The sequence below is a fragment of the Ictalurus furcatus genome, chromosome 21, assembly GCF_023375685.1.
Source record: "Ictalurus furcatus strain D&B chromosome 21, Billie_1.0, whole genome shotgun sequence".
Lineage (NCBI taxonomy): Eukaryota > Metazoa > Chordata > Actinopteri > Siluriformes > Ictaluridae > Ictalurus > Ictalurus furcatus.
In genome coordinates, this window is record NC_071275.1 from 21,004,311 (window position 1) to 21,021,474 (window position 17,164).

The following is a 17,164-nucleotide window of genomic DNA, read 5'->3' on the forward strand; positions in this document are numbered from 1 at the left end:
GTCTTTCTTACCTTCCGTTCATCCGCAGAACACATGACATAAGTGTTGCTGCGTCATAAACTTGAAGAGCCAATCAGGTTCTGGTATGCAAATGAAGGCCACCTAGTTTCCCAGGAACAAGGGCTGGGTTTTTAATTTGCATATTCATCAAAACAGTCAGAACATACAGAAGTATAGGGTTTTCATATTTGTTTGAGTTTTTTTTCTCCCTTTTTCACATCATAATACTTTCTCTTGATATTTGTTTGCACGGGAACACAAACGGAAAAATACAGTCGATCAGAAGAAAAATGATCCGTCACTTGGTAATCCTGTATGACACAATGTATATTTCAATACGTATCTGTTCATATGACTTAAGCACCGCATGTCAGAATTCTGGATTCTGATTGGTGAGAATGAGGGAATAAAACGCTCCGGGACGTCCTGTTCAAGGAAAACAATCAACAGTGTGGCGGCGTGATGTGATGCGGCCCTACTTCAAGCGTGCTCACCTCCCTGAACATGTTATTCATCTTCCCCCACAGCAACTTACCACCCGTTACAGTTTTTAATTTCTTAACGATGTTCCCGTTCTCACTTGAGCAGCTGTAAACAGTCGTTTCATGAGGGGAAAATAAATAAATAAATAAGTCGCAGCTTGTTACGCATGTTAGCGAGAAACCGCAAAGAAGCGTAAACTCTTCTGTCCTGAAGATGTCGGAAAACTTTACAGAAAAAAGTTACAGTTTTATCACTGACTGATACAGAGCCCTGACAGTGGAGACTCCTTCCGTGCATGTTAATTAAATAAACGTCTCCTTAATAAACAGAATGCGTTTGAACGAGTCCCTGTTGCTATAGAAACGATAACGTATTAGAACGAGCTGCTGTTATAGAGAATTAATCAACACCTTCTGACCAATCAGAATCCAGATCAAAGTGTCTCAGCTGCTCAGAGTGATTTATTAGTAACTGTAGAATATAAACATACATTCTTATTATGAGTGTGTTTCGCTTTGGTTTTTAACATCAGTCCATAACAGAGTACTCCAGTGATGTGAATCCACACATTGTGTGTGTGTGTGTGTGTAAGAGATGAGCAGCAGCGGTGGGAGTGGTCCGTGTAACGAAAGAATCCATGTTTGAGAGTTCACAGTCGCACCCTCTGTAGCCGTCACTGGTGTTTTTTCTCGGCTTTGCGAGCGTACGTGATGAGGACGGGCAGCAAGGCGACTGCAGCGATCAGCACAGCCACCAGGGGGCGATAAAACAGCCAGCCGACAGAGATGGTGAGGAGAGCGAGAGAGCAGGACACGCACATCGCGAAGAGCGTCACGCCCACAGACACCAGCTCTCTCAGCACAGGGACCCAGTCCACTACACACACACACACACACACACACACACACACACACACACACACACTACACTAAATAACCTGCTTACACACACTACAGCATGTTGAATGTAATCATCATTCAGGATATTATGCATAGATGATGTATACATACAGCCTCACACTCACGTGTGGTATACAGCCATACAAAGAGCAGTGTGTGTGTGTGTGTGTTACCAAGAGTGTAAAAGATGCGCATGGTCATATTGATCCCGATGAACATGAGGAGCCAACCGCCTGCTCTCAGAGTCCACGTCATCATCATGTTGTACTGATGTTCTCGAGCAAAGACTTCCTACATACACACACACACACACACACACACACACACACACACACACACACACATAATCATCACCTGTTAATTTTATTCATAGAGCTATGAGTATAGTGTCTAAATCAATCATCACACACTCGCCAAAGTTAAATCTAAAAACTAAATGCAAACCATCTGTATAGCTTTAAACCTATAGCTCCGCCTTCAGACGTGAGGCCATGCCCCCTCCCTTTATTGTTCTCTCTTAGTGAGTGACATCAATCAGCTCCACAATGCGCCCCATGCTAAACTGGAGGCCATGTGCTTCTGTTACTTGTTAGCAACATGTGCCATGTAGATTAGCAAGCAACACACACACACACACACACACACACACCTCTGCTGTGAGCTCCTCCAGGTAAAGGATCTCCAGCGTGTCTTTTGATTTGGTCTTAAAAGGCATCAGTTTGTCTTCATTCTGCATCGCCACCACGCTCACCTACTCGCTCACACACACACACACACACACACACACAATAAAGACCAGGTGATGAGTTATCAGCATGTGTAAAGAGGACGTTTGTGAACGGACTCACTTTCTGTGCTGGTCCAAGGAAAGTGCCTTCAGCACTGAGTCCGGCGTAGGAGAAGCTCACACGGACGTCTCCCACCTACACACACACACACACACACACACACACACACACACACACACACACACACATCACAAACATCACCTCTATGATCCAAAGTCATTATATAAGTAATAAACACTCAGTGTGTGTTGCTGTTATTAAAATAAATACTCAGTTAAGGAGGTGGTGTTATGAAGCGGAGTTACTCTCGCCACCCTGAAGTGGATTCTTTTCCTTGGGGACGTGCCGTTATAGGAAATGAATCAGCTTCACGGTGGCGAGCCGCATCACATTACATCACATCTCACCACCACGATGCTGATTATTTTCCTTTAACAGCACATCCCTGAGTGTTTTACTCTTTCAGTTAGTAACAGTAACTACGCTTCATCACACCACTCAGTATTTACTAGAAATGATGTGTGTGTGTGTGTGTGTGTGTGTGTACCTCTGGTCTCCGTGGGTTGGCTGTGTGGTAGAAATAATCTTCGTACACGGTGAGAAATGGATCAGCAACATAAAGTGCACTCAGACTCAGAGTCTTGAAATTATTAATCTGATCAATCAAACCTACAGGGAAAATACAACATGTTACAACCACATCTCTCACACACACACACACACACACACACACACACACACACATACACACACACGCGCGCAACGATAAGCTGACCGTCTGCTTTTTTACTACAGTAAGTGGACAAATATAAGCAGGAATTTACCGCCTGTGTGTCTTTAATCAAGGGATCTGTTTTAATCCGAGATTTCGGGGTAAAAACCCACGCGGTTTATGACACTTACAACTATTCTCACTGTCTGAGGTCCGGAAAACATGTTAAACTCAACAAATACATACCTCTCGAGAGAGAAAAATGGCCGACCCACACGTCAGGGGCCACGACAGTGACGCTCTCCACCGCCATTGCACTACAACACAACACACACTATGAAAAGAGAGAACGTGTGTGTGAGTGTGTGTGTGCGATGGATATAAATTTACACGCATCTTAAACCGTACCTGGGATTGACATGACCGATCTCCTTATCAAAATTCCTGCTGTTGACGATCTCCGACTTCCACTCCGTGTCTGAAATCAAGCATGACACTAATTCTAAACAAGGAATTAAACACGGTACGTCGTGCTGTCAGAGAGGACAGCAATCAGTGGCAGGCGGGTGTGGTGCAGAGCTTGATTATTTTTCTATAACGGCAGGTCCTGAAGTGTTTTATTCCTCTTACACCGCAGCAACTCGACAACGCGGCTCGTGACGTGAGAGCGTAAAAACTCCCGTCCTGGAGATACTGGAAAAGTTACAGCTCTACCTCGAAGCGCCGACACTGACGCTGGAGACTCCTTCCATAAACGTCTCCTTACGGTAAACGTAAAGCTTTCTCAAATCCGTTCCTGCGGCGCGTCCCTGAGAACGAGCTGTTGCTATAGAAACGATGACGCCTTGCAATTAGACCGAGCGCCGTATAAAATATATAATATAAACCTGCGCTACTGTCAGAGCTGCCGTTATAGAAAACTAATCACCACGTCCTGATCGGTGCTGTGGTGTAAAGCACGTATATGGTTGTGTTATCTGATGAGAAAGATGAACTCACTGTACGTGTACGTGGTCTCTGTTTTAGTTTCTCCGTTCTCTTGGTAGTCCCTGTTAACAGAGACAGAATATGAAGACCAGCTGGAGGTTCAGCATGAAGCTTGGGCTGGTGGTGGGGTGTTTATCTGTTTGTTTTTTAAACCCACCGTGACTCCTGAGACTCCACCCACTGGTACATCTCCACATTCCTCTTCAGCTTCACCGCCTGAACCGAGACCTTGTAGTTCGGATCATATAGAGGCTGAGAGAGAGAGAGAGAGATGGTTAACACCAACACACCATGGAATGATGTCCGTTACAGTGTAAATAATCTCTCTGTTTATAACGTGGAGGTACCTGAGCCGTGCGCAGAGACGCCGAGAGGTGAACGAGGTGTCCGTTGTTCTGGGGGTCGACATAGACGTCTGGGTGAAGGGTCACGACCTGGGCGAGTCCCTCATCCAGAGAGGATGCGGTGCGGATCGCTCGGCCCTGCGAAGGACAGAAGGGAGGTGAAGAGAAGGAGTGTGTGTGTTTAAAATGGTGGTGTGTGTTCTACGTAGAGATCGACCGATAGTCGGTTTTCCCGATATTTAAGCATTTTTCCATAATCAGATATCAGTTTTGTAATATCGGATCCACCGATGAGTTTTGACAATTGCACGCAGTTTTTTGTTTATTTGTTAGAATTATTTTCGTGCTATATTTGTTGACTTCATCAAAGCTTTTATTTTTTTAAAAAGACACTTTAGTAACAGTGCACTTTATTTATATTTTTGCACTCTTTCACACCCCTCTATTTATCGGTGTATAAAAGAGTTTTGTTTTGTATGCAAGCAGGAAGTGAAATTGAGAAAATTGCTATAAATAAAACGCTTTATTCAGTCCAGTGGTGGTGTCATCACTGTGTCAAAACCCAGAAGTAAAACGATGAATAAATATTGGTTCTGCATATCAGTTATCAAGCACGTAAACATGCAAATAATCTGCATCGGTAATAAAAAATCAATATCGGTCGGTGTCTAGTTCTGTGTCTGATTCCCGTGGCGCTGTTAAACATATGCTGCTCTTAGTACTGTACAAAAAGGATTTGAAACCCCGGTCTGTAACGGAAAATATCCTGTTTTAACACTACACAAAGTTTGTCGAGAAAAGATTTCTATTCTTGTTAGTAAAGCAGTAAAGGAGGCGTGGCTCCTGTAAAGGAGGCGTGGTTTCCTCATCCTCATTTCAACACACTGCACCACATCAGATCACACTCACACAGCTCTTAGCTGCTTTTAAACGTACTGGTCATCCACCTGATCGCTGATCACATGATCACGTATCAAGATGGTGTTCCTGGTGTCGTCTGAGACACACGCTTTATCAGAAGCTTTATAAACTCTCCTCTTCACAGATTCTTTACACACCACCTGGCCCCACAAAGCATATAATGATAGTGAAAATGCAGTATATGAAGTCTTTGGTCACTGACCTCATTAGTGAAGAGCACATAGAAGGAGAGGAAGAAGAGGACCACGCCCACCGCCATCCCCACCATGGTTTCTCCCAGACGCTCCAGGAATCCCGGAGAGCTCCGAGTGTGAACGCGAGTGTGCCGATCCCGAACATCCTCACCGGAAAACTACAACACGGACAAAACAAACGCCAGCGAATCAGTGAGACAGAAAAATAACCAAATCTAAACAATCAGCTTTTACATTTTTTTTTAAAAAATATGATTAGTTTATCTCACAGCGCTGTTGAATTCTGGATTATGATTGGTCAGAAGAGAACGTGCTGATTCATTTTCTACAGCAGCAACTCTGGCAGGTTTATTTATAATTAACACGCTCGTTCTGATACATTAGCGTTTCTATAGCAACAGCTCATTGACAGGGACGTGTACGGCGGAGGTTCCAGTGATGAACAGATTTTAAATCGTCGATACGGTGAAGTTTTCTTAAAGTAAGGAGACGTTTATTATGTGACATGTATGGAAGGAGTCTCCAGTGTCAGCGCTTTGTAACAGTCAGAGGTAACGCTGTAGCTTTAAGTCTTCAGACAACTTCAGGACAGAGGAGTTTACACTTTACATGACAAGCTGTACTTTATTATTTTTGTCTTTTTAACTTTGAGAGAGAGAATGAAAAGAGAAAGAAAAGAGAGAGAGAGTAAAGAGAGAGAGAGTAAAGAGAGAGAGTAAAGAGAGAGAGAGAGAGTAAAGAGAGAGAGAGAGTAAAGAGAGAGAGAGTAAAGAGAGAGAGTGTAAAGAGAGAGAGAGAGTAGAGAGAGAGAGAGAGTAGAGAGAGAAGAGAGAGAGTAAAGAGAGAGAGAGAGAGAGTAAAGAGAGAGAGAGAGAGTAAAGAGAGAGAGAGTAAAGAGAGAGAGTAGAGAGAGAGAGAGTAGAGAGAGAGAGAGTAAAGAGAGAGAGAGTAAAGAGAGGGAGAGAGTAAAGAGAGAGAGAGTAGAGAGAGAGAGTAAAGAGAGAGAGAGTAAAGAGAGAGAGAGAGTAGAGAGAGAGTAAAGAGAGAGAGAGTAAAGAGAGAGAGTAGAGAGAGAGAGTAAAGAGAGAGAGAGAGTAGAGAGAGAGAGAGTAAAGAGAGAGTAAAGAGAGAGAGAGTAAAGAGAGAGTAAAGAGAGAGAGAGAGTAAAGAGAGAGAGAGAGAGAGTAAAGAGAGAGAGTAAAGAGAGAGAGAGAGTAGAGAGAGAGAGTAAAGAGAGAGAGAGTAAAGAGAGAGAGAGAGTAAAGAGAGAGTAAAGAGAGAGAGAGAGTAAAGAGAGAGTAAAGAGAGAGAGAGAGTAAAGAGAGAGTAAAGAGAGAGAGAGAGAGTAAAGAGAGAGAGAGAGAGAGAGAGTAAAGAGAGAGAGAGAGAGTAAAGAGAGAGTAAAGAGAGAGAGAGAGTAAAGAGAGAGAGAGAGTAAAGAGAGAGTAAAGAGAGAGAGAGAGTAAAGAGAGAGTAAAGAGAGAGAGAGAGAGTAAAGAGAGAGAGAGAGTAAAGAGAGAGTAAAGAGAGAGAGAGAGTAAAGAGAGAGTAAAGAGAGAGAGAGAGAGTAAAGAGAGAGAGAGAGAGAGAGAGTAAAGAGAGAGAGTAAAGAGAGAGAGAGTAGAGAGAGACAGTAAAGAGAGAGAGTAAAGAGAGAGAGAGAGTAGAGAGAGACAGTAAAGAGAGAGAGAGAGAGAGTAAAGAGAGAGTAAAGAGAGAGAGAGAGTAAAGAGAGAGAGAGAGAGAGAGAGAGAGTAAAGAGAGAGAGTAAAGAGAGAGAGAGAGTAGAGAGAGACAGTAAAGAGAGAGAGAGTAGAGAGAGACAGTAAAGAGAGAGAGTAAAGAGAGAGAGAGAGAGTCCCTGTACACCTCGCCGAGTATTAGAGTGGAGATAGTAGAGTTCGATACGGTGTTAATGTTCTGTTGATGGATTTAGTTAGTTTAAACTATAGATCAGTTCATTTAGTCCCGCTGGTGTCTCCGCTCCCAGTCCATGGTACTAGCTCATGGTTCTTGTTTTGTGTTGTGACCCTGTTTTCTGTGACGCGACTCTGATTCCCGCTTCGCCCCGTTTACGCCTGTTTGCCCATCGCCCGACCCTTCGCCTGTCTTGACTACGTTTTTTGGATTACGATTTGGATTTGTCTGCCTGCCCTTAAATAAATACGTCTTTACCTGCTTCCGTACTCTACTCCCTTACGTCTCGCGACGTGACAGAATACTCCGGAACAGAAACAAAACAAACGCACGTATCCACAGTAAACTTCCGTCACCATCCGAAGAGCACGTAGCTCGTGCACGCGCGCGCCCCCTCATCGAGGTGGTCGTGACATTCGCGCGTCTCACTCTGGTTGCTAGGCTATTTGGTCGCGTCATCAAACACGTCATTGTTCAGTCAAATTTATTCGGAATTTTCACTTATTCAGCCGAACATCGAATGCACTTTTTTTTTTTTTTGCTATTTTCGGCCGAATAATTTCGGTTGCCGAACATTCGGTGCATCCCTAATTATAACACAAGTGACACCAGGAACTAACTCGTTTCACGAACATGTAACTGTAACTATAAACGGATACAAATATGACATGTTCTTTAATAAATATATAAATGTAATATTTGGCAAACTGCTGTGGTGTAAGAGGAAGAAAACATTCGGGGACGTGCTGTTAAAGGAAACTAATCAACTCCTCAGTAGTCACAGTAACAGTTACTGTAAAAACACACACACACACACACACACACACACACACAGACACAGAGCTTTGTTTCTTACACAAAATGTATAAAGTCGGTAAAGTTGTTCGGGAATGAGATGTTCCTTACCGACATGACTGGGTCGGTGACACGAACAGGAAGAGTTTGAAAGGCGGAAGTCGAAAATAAACTCTCGCGCGTGCACGTTCACAGTCTTAATAGTTGGTACAGTTGTTCTTGCTGCTGCTGAAGATGATGAAGAGATGTAATTCTGTGCCCGTATAGTGGCTGAAGTAAATTCACTCACTCTTCCTTTCATAAACGCATTAAAGCGGAAGCGCGCTCGTGCTGCGAAGCATGCCGGGAAATGTAGTCTTCCTTTTGTGTGCGCCGTACACGTGCACACCGCCACCTGCTGGAACATTGTTTAAGGTTTCTATGTATCCTGTTTTAAAAAGTTTATTCAAACTGTACGGTATTACATTTTCAGTTTATATACCAATTAAATATAAAACTAATTGGGGCATCTGCCTGTCTGAGATTTTTCTGGGGCAGCTTTCTGTCTGAAGAGCATATGTTCTTGTCTGGGTTGTCTATCTTCCTGTCTCTTCATCCGTCTGGAACATCGTCCAGTCTGGGGTCTTCATCTGTCTGGAGTGTTTTCCTGTCTATGGATCAGTGAATTAATCTCGAATGCAAACCTGTTCTGAGGTGTCACTTCACTCACCGTCTCAGTAAGATCTCCTCCTCCTAAAGTTCCTTCACTGAGAGGATTATGACTGATGGGATCATGTAATACGGTGTTTATGAAGATGATGATGATGCACAACCACACGCATACACACACACACACCTGCAGCAGCTTCACCCATCCATGTGTGTAACCGTCGGCGAGCTCCAGTAGAGTCAGCATGCCCGACTTCGATGTCATCGTCCTGGGCACCGGGCTCAAGGTAAGAAAATCATCATCATCATCATTATAAATACCATCTTCTTCTTCTTTATCATCATCATCGTCATCATCATCATCATAAATATCATCATCTTCTTCTTCTTTATCATCATCACTAATACACCTCCTGTTGTGCAGGAATGGAATACATCTTAAAACATATCTATATTTCAGTAAATAATGATTTTTCCTGCAGTACTGCATCATTTAGCTGGAAAACATGGACAGTACATACACACTCTTCTGTTGCTCTTTTTATTTACTTTATTCACTAATTTCTCATTTACAATCATCTGTATGGATTTATGTGCTGTATCACTGACTCTGACTTATATATATATATATATATATATATATATATATATATATATATATATATATATATATATATAGGTTTAAATATGTGTATATGTTTTTATGTTTCCAAAGTGTCATTTAAAGTATATTTACATAAACCCTATATTTCTATTTAGAAAAGGCTACTTTATAGACCTGTCGCTGTCACTTGATTTTCCGCTATCATTTCGTTTTTCAGTTTAAAATAATTTGCAGTGTTAAATCAGGTTATCTGGGTCATCTCCTTAAAGACAGAGTCCGAGAGAGAGGAAAAATAATCTCTCATTAAAGTGCACACAAATCTTAATGAAGCTGAATCCTGAATAAGGGCAGTGCTTACAGGGCCTGCTCCTGGCTCTGTGAGGGATTAGGGGCCGTAATCCTGTGCACGCATGCGCACACACACACACACACACACACACACACACTTGCTAAAACACTGCAGACTGGATCCAGTATGTGCTACTGTAGCTGTGATGTATTTAAACGAGGCTGGTGTTATGGATGTGTTACACCACTCTTACACTCATATTAAGTTCTGTCACACCCACGTTATACTGGTGTTACACTTATGCCAAGGCTACTCAGCTTTACTGTGATACACCGGTGTAACATTAGTGTCACTCGTGTTTTACTGCTATTAGGATGGGTGTTACTCTTGGAGTTACTTCAACGTTATGTCGCTGTGTAAAGTTCCATTACAGTTAGTACTCGTCTTGCGTGTACACTCTAGTTACTCTAGTTTAGTAGGTTGTGTTGGTGTGACAGTCTTGCTGTAGTGTTTTACTGGTATTACAATGGTGTTACACACACAGATGATGTAGATGTTATGTCAGAATTATGGACTGTTGTGTTGTTACGACGCTGTTATGATGTCCACAGGAATGCATCCTGTCCTGCTTGTTGTCCATCTGCGGGAAAAAGGTTCTTCACATCGACCAGAACCCGTATTATGGAGGAGAGACCGCCTCCATCTCACCTCTGGAGCAGGTCTGAACTACACACGCTGTAATGCTTTATCCTGGACTCAGTCTGTAGATTTACTTAATACGGTCTGTTGTGTCAAACAGCTCTATAAGCAATTCCAGGTTCCGGGACCTCCTAAAGGAATGGGACGCGGGAAAGAGTGGAACGTCGACCTCGTTCCAAAATTCATGCTGTCCAATGGTGAGACGACACTAATGCAGACGTTCTCCAAAATCATTCCGTCCTGTAATCCTGATTGTTCACAGCCGTGTTTACGAGTGTACGTTGCTGGTGCCGTGACGTGTTACAGGGCAGCTGGTGAAGATGCTGATGTTTACCGAGGTGACGCGATACTTGGACTTCAAAGTCATCGAGGGCAGTTACGTGTTCAAAGGTGGAAAAGTTCACAAAGTTCCCATCACAGAGGCAGACGCCCACGCCTCAGGTAACACGCAACACACATCCACGTTATATTACATGTATTTGCTTCTGCTAGGAATTCTGACGTGTCCCGGAACCTCTAGAATACCCCTTCACTTTTTAAACCCGTTCTGGAATACCAGCATGTTCTATAGAATTTTCTAGGCTTACTAGTGAAACTAGAATTCCGGCCTATTCTAGAACATCTACTCTGGAATTCTGCATTCCGTAAACTTCAGTTCTAGGGTTTTGTTTTCGGAATTCCGCTCCAGAATCGCAGCTAGGATTCAGACACGCTCTCTTGTCCAAATCTGTTCTAGAATTCTCAGTTCTGTCAAATCGGTCCTTGTAAATATATTTTTATTTTATAGGTCATTACAGAATTCTTGAGGAAATGAAAAAAAAAGAAATGTGTTCTAGAATTCAAGCTTTTTTTTTTTTTTTTAAAAACAACAACCTTATGTGATAGAAATCCAGACCTTTATTATACAGCATCTATTAAATAATTCTGTTGTAGACAATCTGGTCCAGAAAAACATATTCTAGGACACTTATATTCCTTCCCACAATATTCCTTCTCCTAAATAAGATTAAATTAAATCTCGATTGCTTTCTACAATTCACAGATCTGATGGGCATGTTTGATAAGAGAAGGTTCCGGAAGCTGCTCCTCTTCATCCTGAACTTTGACGAGCACGACCCCCGCACTCACCAGGACATGGACCCGCACCGGACCACCATGAGGGACGTGTTCCGCCATTTTGATTTGGGACTGGACGTGGTGGAGTTCGTTGGACACGCGCTGGCTCTGTACAGCACCGATGAGTTAGTGCACACACTCGAACACAACACACACACACAGATACAGTATACAGGACATTCGTCTGGACACGTCCCTGAGGTGCAGCTTAATGACTCAGATGCAGAAATGTGTGTGTTTGTTGCGTGTGTGTGTGTGTGTGTGTGTATAGTTACCTGGACCAACCGTGTCTGCAGACTATCAAGCGTATTCGGATGTACTCGGAGTCAGTGGCGCGGTACGACCACAGTCCTTACCTTTATCCGCTGTACGGACTCGGGGAGCTGCCTCAGGGCTTCGCCAGGTACAAAACACAAATATATTTTCATTATAAAGAGATGAGAAGTCATGAGAACTTCACTGGAATGAACAAGCCTTCAATATGCCCGGCCTCCTTTGCTGTTTTTATGACTGACAGGCACTGAGGCCACACCCCCTTTGCTGAAACCTGGACATCAAGATTACGATCCCTTTAAGAAGCGCATTCCTAATACGTGCGGTCATGTGGTCATGGTCATGTGTGTGTGGGTTTGTGTGTTTTGAACAGGCTGAGTGCTCAGCACGGAGGCACGTACATGCTGAACCGCCACGTTGATGACATCGTCATGGAGAACGGAACAGTGGTGGCGGTGAGATCTCAAGGAGAGGTGAGGAACAGGACTGCGGCGATAATCGGTTACACAGTATATCACGATGTTTATTCACGATATTTATTCACACGGTGTTGTCATCGTGGACTTTAAGGTCTTCTGCATTTGTGTTCCGGAGATAACGGTCTGTCCCGTTCAGGAGGCAGTGGGATAATAACATAAACTGGGATCGAATATTTTTTCCTGTGATATGAAAATGAAATATTGGCGCATACCTGGAGAGGTAGAATCCTGATCTGGGATCAGTTCCCACTGTTTCAGTAATCATGGATGTTAGGAGATCAAAGGACAAAACTGGTCTGAGATCATCGTTTAGAGTTAAAAATAATAATAAAAAGGTCATAGAGCCATCATAATAAATCAGTTTCTGTCTTTGATCTGTTTCCATGTCTGATTTCCCAGCTTTTCCGATGTAAGCAGCTCCTGTGCGATCCCAGCTACGCCCCTAACCGTGTGAAGAAAGTGGGCCGGGTCATCAGGGTCATCTGCCTGCTGAACCATCCAATCAAAAACACTCACGACGCCAACTCGTGCCAGATCGTCATCCCGCAGACGCAGGTGCACAGGAAATCCGGTATGAAAATAAAAACAAAACAGGAACGTTACCGAAAACAGTTTCACAGTTCTCTTAGTTTAGTGACGGAACCCAAGAGAGTAGAGCGGTTCTGTTCTGCTTTCTGTGTGGAAATGATGACCTCGCTTCTCTCCGTACGTCAGTCAGAGCCACGTTAGCCAATCGCCAGCGTCCGTCATCGGTAAATGTGAATCGGAGGCCTGGACGTGGATCTTTGATCAGCTTATTAATCCATGACTTCACTTACAACTTATTTATTCCAGTTCTAAAATGAATAAAAACAGAGCTATAAATATAGCTTTACATAACTAGGGTCCGGTTATAAAAAGAAAAAAGAAAAACAGGACCCTTGAACAAAATTCCTTTCATCATATCTTCCTCAGACAGTCATTGGCTTTTGCGTCAAAATCTGCACAATTTGGGACGTGTTTTATACAAATCAGGTGTGCGTGAAGGTAAATTGGGGGCGTGACATATGCATATGACATGTAAATAAGGGAAGCGTGGGTGGCGGCTTGTGTCCATGCAGCTGAATCCGATTTACCACGGCTCATTTCTACGCCACTTGTGTGTGTGTCCGTGTGTCTGAGTGTCCTGTGTCTGAGTGTCCTGTGTCCTGACGTAGTTCGTGCTGCTCTGTACAGATATCTACGTATGTTTGGTCTCCTCCACTCACAACGTGGCTCCTGAAGGGAAGTACATCGCTGTAGTGAGCACAACCGTAGAGACGAGCAACCCGGAGAAGGAAGTGCAGCCGGGACTGGCGCTGCTCGAACCCATCATGGAAAAGTAAAACCAACAAAAAAGTGTTTAAAAATAGCATATATTACATATAATATTACATATATTAGAATAGACACATATGCTAATAAATGTATCAGTATACTATTCGTTTTTATTAATGTGATATGACTTTACAAAATGCAATCAATACTAATACTATATACTATGTATACACTCATATAAACATATATATATATATATATATATATATAAACAATTACAAGCATATGACTTGAAACATATTGTTAGATATACAGTACATATAGTAACTAACACTACTACTCTAATTTATGTGTGTATATATATATATATATATATATATATATATATATATATATATATATATATATATATATATATATTCGTCCTGCAGGTTTGTCTCCATTAGCAACCTCATAGTGCCCACAGATGACGGAAGGCGGAGTCAGGTAACCTACACACTGTCAATCAAAAACATATCTTATTATATACAATAATTAATGATGAAATATTCCTATATATTATAATTCTAAGAGGTTATTATCAATAATTATTAATACATAATGTAAGGTGTATTGATAAAATGTATCATTATTACTTTGTTGGGGGGCAAATATTATTATTATTGATCATCATCATAATAATAATAATAATAATGTGTGTGTGTATTTCTCGGCTCAGATTTTCGTGTCCCGCTCCTACGACGCCACCACACACTACAACATGGAGTGTGAGGACATTAAGGACATTTTCCGCCGCATGACAGGGACAGAGTTCAGCTTCGAAGATTTCCGCAGAGAGTGTGAGGTCGACACGGACGATTAAAACTGCAGCGCACGCACGCACACACACACACACACACACACACTCACGCAATCTTTGAAACTGTTGTTATAATACAGGTCACAGTTGTATAGCCTGGGTGAAACACTACAGGCAAGTGAAGAGAAGTGTGTAAATATTGTGTACAATAAAATAAACTGTAACACACAGCTGTTATTATTATTATTATTATTATTATTATTATTAAAAGTAATTCATCCTGCAGGGATTAAAGCCTCCCATTATCTGAAAAAGAGATTAGCGCTATGCTCTGAGAAGGACAAAGCCATGTGTGTGAATACGAGAGAGAGAGATAGAGAAAGAGAGAGCGAGAGAGAGAGAGAGAGAGAGAGAGAGATGAGTGACAGGCCAACAGAAAAAGAGGTTAATAAAGGATAATAGCAACCACTTTGACAGGGACCAGACAGACAGACAGACAGACAGACAGAGAGATAGATCTATTTCCCTCTGATCCAGTACTGATACTGTTTAAAGTGAACGTGTTGTTGGGAATCAGTTCATCACAGCAACATATAAACACCACTTTCCCTCATTTTATACATCGTAGGACTCTTGTGGCAGATGAACAGATTTCCGAGTCGAGCAGCTCGTCTTATTGTACAATAAGAGCTAGATAGGGGTGGAGGATTCACACATGCACACACTGCTGCAGCTTTAAGGTGTGATTAGTAACTTTACTCTTGTGTCTGAAAAGTTTCCTTCCACTCTGCGGATCCGTCTTCTTACGGCAAATAAAAAGAAAACAGGGTTCCGATACACGGCTATTCAAAAACACTTTTATTGTACACAGTATTAGAGTACACCACACACACACACACACACACACACACACACACACACACACGTCACTCTGATGTTGCCACAGTCGGCCAAGGGGGCGGGATCAAAGCGGCTGCTGTGATTCGTCTCTCGCTGGTCAGGAAGTTGAAGGTGGCGCAGGCGTTGGGCTACAGGAGGAGGAGGAGGAGGAGGAGGAGACATGTAAGAACTCCTGACCTGTATTAATATAAGCTGTGTTCATTCCTGAACATTTTCACCTTCTATAAATCAGCCTTCTGTTTTGTTTTACATTTATACACTTCTGAGGTTTAACAGTGTTAAACTTCCTCTCGCTGTTTGGAAGTGGCACCTGAGAACTGTTAAATAAAGTGATGTTCGGCAACAGGAAGTAGTTTCTGAGAAAACTTATGAGATTAACTTGTTAACTGGACTGATGGATGGATGAACTGATAATAACGTGTGTCTGAGAGAGAAGCGTCCTCACCGTGTCCTGCACCTCCACTGCGATGCCTTTCTTCCTGATGAAGGAGAGAACGTTGGGGTCCAAACGCTCTGTACGGGCCCCTGTACCCAGAACCAAAACCTCTACACACACACACACAGATTTAAAAAGATAGGTCTGAGTCATGCAAAGAATCACAGGTCATTACTGCAGTTACAGTCAGTACAGGGTTCTGGTTAGAGATCAGGGTTCTGGTTAGAGATCAGGGTTCTGGATTATGTCGTACCTATGCGTGGCTCCAGCAGATAGAACAGAGACAAACTCTCCACTGTTATGTCTTGATGACTTCCCACCTGCCAGAAGAACAAAACTCAAATCAGGACACCTCGTCTATTTCCTATAAAACACACAACGCTGCAGAGCTTCTCCTCACGTTCCACTGTAGGATAGCCGGAGGGACGACAGCGCAGGGTCCGATCACTTTGTTCCCGTCAACGTTGAAGCCTTGTGAGCTGTAGCTGTAGATGATGGGTCCGCTGCCCGGCTCCTTCTGCATCACCGTCACTGTGGTGCGCTGGTACATCTCATCGTCCGCCGGTCCGAGCCTGTGACTACGGGTGAGAACCGGACTGCAGGGGTCCCACAGTGCGGGTCCCACAGGGGTCCCACGGGGGTCCCACGGGGGTCCCACAAGTCAGATTTAATCAAACCAGAACTGATTTTAATTTGAAATTTTATACAATATTCTCACACTACACAAAGCTGGACAATAAACCTGTTTCTCTGTAAGTATATAAAAATCTGATAAACATTTATATACAGCATAATTCTGATGATGCAGTCAGTAGGTTATAATTTAAGATGATTTAACCTGTCATCCTGAACAGAGGTCATCATGATTTACTCACAAAAATAAACCTCATCCACACACACACACACACACACACACATCTATAGTGGTTAAATACTGAAATACCTCGTGGATCTCCGGAGAGTTGTGGAACATAACCGAAAGCCGCAGTGAGATCCGCGGAGAAATAATCTCACACACACCGGCGCTGCCATCGCGGACAGATTTCACACTCACCCGCCAGCACAGCGGCTCACGGGGGACACATTACCGCGTTGCACACGCTACACTTCCGGTGACAACATCCGGTGAATATTCGCTGCGCAAAAAAAAGAAGTCCGCTTAAAAAATATCTAATAATGACAAAGGGTTTTTTAGAACCTTATTAAAATCAGATTAATCAATCTCAATCAATCAATCAATCGATAAATAAATACATTTTGTGCCTATATGATATTCAATCAGAAGATTTTATATTTATATAATCATCATATTATTATTATTATTATTATTAATTTTATTGTTATTATTATTAAAATATACATTATTATTATTATGTAAATTATTATTTACTGTAGTAGTGAGATAGTGATTGTGTTGCTGCTCAATAAATAAAAATAATTTTCCAAATTCAGAGCTTGGACAAGTATTATTGAAAATTACTCAGACTCAGCTACAATGGGGCAGTGCAGTTTATTACCGTGGGGTTTTTTTCTATCGATTTACTTGTTTATTTTGATGTGTGCATATAATACCTACTTATTTTAC

The 17,164-nt window shown here is 42.5% G+C and overlaps 3 protein-coding genes across 9 annotated transcripts; 1 reads left to right on the forward strand and 2 right to left on the reverse strand.

Annotated features, from left to right (window-relative positions):
* Positions 1-926: 926 nt before the first annotated feature.
* On the reverse strand, positions 927-8,292 carry LOC128624838 (transmembrane protein 43). Of its 3 annotated transcripts, none has more exons than XM_053652624.1 (12): positions 8,152-8,292; positions 5,337-5,486; positions 4,217-4,351; positions 4,027-4,121; positions 3,882-3,931; positions 3,291-3,360; positions 3,129-3,199; positions 2,718-2,839; positions 2,231-2,305; positions 2,032-2,133; positions 1,556-1,673; positions 927-1,359 (listed from the first exon to the last, which is right to left on the reverse strand). In XM_053652624.1, exons 1-12 carry the CDS (start codon positions 8,155-8,157, stop codon positions 1,157-1,159), a joined length of 1,197 nt encoding a protein of 398 aa, XP_053508599.1. In that variant the 5' UTR covers positions 8,158-8,292; the 3' UTR covers positions 927-1,156. The 3 variants fall into 3 exon arrangements, with proteins under 3 accessions (XP_053508599.1, XP_053508600.1, XP_053508601.1); XM_053652625.1 differs by lacking the exon at positions 8,152-8,292 and adding an exon at positions 7,504-7,640; XM_053652626.1 differs by lacking the exon at positions 5,337-5,486.
* Positions 8,293-8,352: 60 nt separating this feature from the next.
* On the forward strand, positions 8,353-14,473 carry zgc:112334 (uncharacterized protein LOC619199 homolog). Of its 5 annotated transcripts, none has more exons than XM_053652621.1 (12): positions 8,353-8,454; positions 8,656-8,975; positions 10,193-10,300; positions 10,381-10,477; positions 10,587-10,721; positions 11,323-11,521; positions 11,668-11,799; positions 12,043-12,142; positions 12,548-12,719; positions 13,364-13,508; positions 13,876-13,930; positions 14,163-14,473. In XM_053652621.1, the coding sequence occupies exons 2-12, from the start codon at positions 8,934-8,936 to the stop codon at positions 14,304-14,306; spliced, it is 1,329 nt and encodes a 442-aa protein (XP_053508596.1). In that variant the 5' UTR covers positions 8,353-8,454; positions 8,656-8,933; the 3' UTR covers positions 14,307-14,473. The 5 variants fall into 5 exon arrangements, with proteins under 5 accessions (XP_053508596.1, XP_053508595.1, XP_053508594.1 ...); XM_053652620.1 differs by having other exon boundaries at positions 8,401-8,454; positions 8,563-8,975; XM_053652619.1 differs by having other exon boundaries at positions 8,415-8,975.
* Positions 14,474-15,080: 607 nt separating this feature from the next.
* Positions 15,081-16,715, reverse strand: ndufaf3 (NADH:ubiquinone oxidoreductase complex assembly factor). The gene is made up of 5 exons (XM_053652630.1): positions 16,523-16,715; positions 15,980-16,175; positions 15,833-15,899; positions 15,589-15,689; positions 15,081-15,271 (listed from the first exon to the last, which is right to left on the reverse strand). The coding sequence occupies exons 1-5, from the start codon at positions 16,609-16,611 to the stop codon at positions 15,170-15,172; spliced, it is 555 nt and encodes a 184-aa protein (XP_053508605.1). The 5' UTR covers positions 16,612-16,715; the 3' UTR covers positions 15,081-15,169.
* Positions 16,716-17,164: the final 449 nt, after the last annotated feature.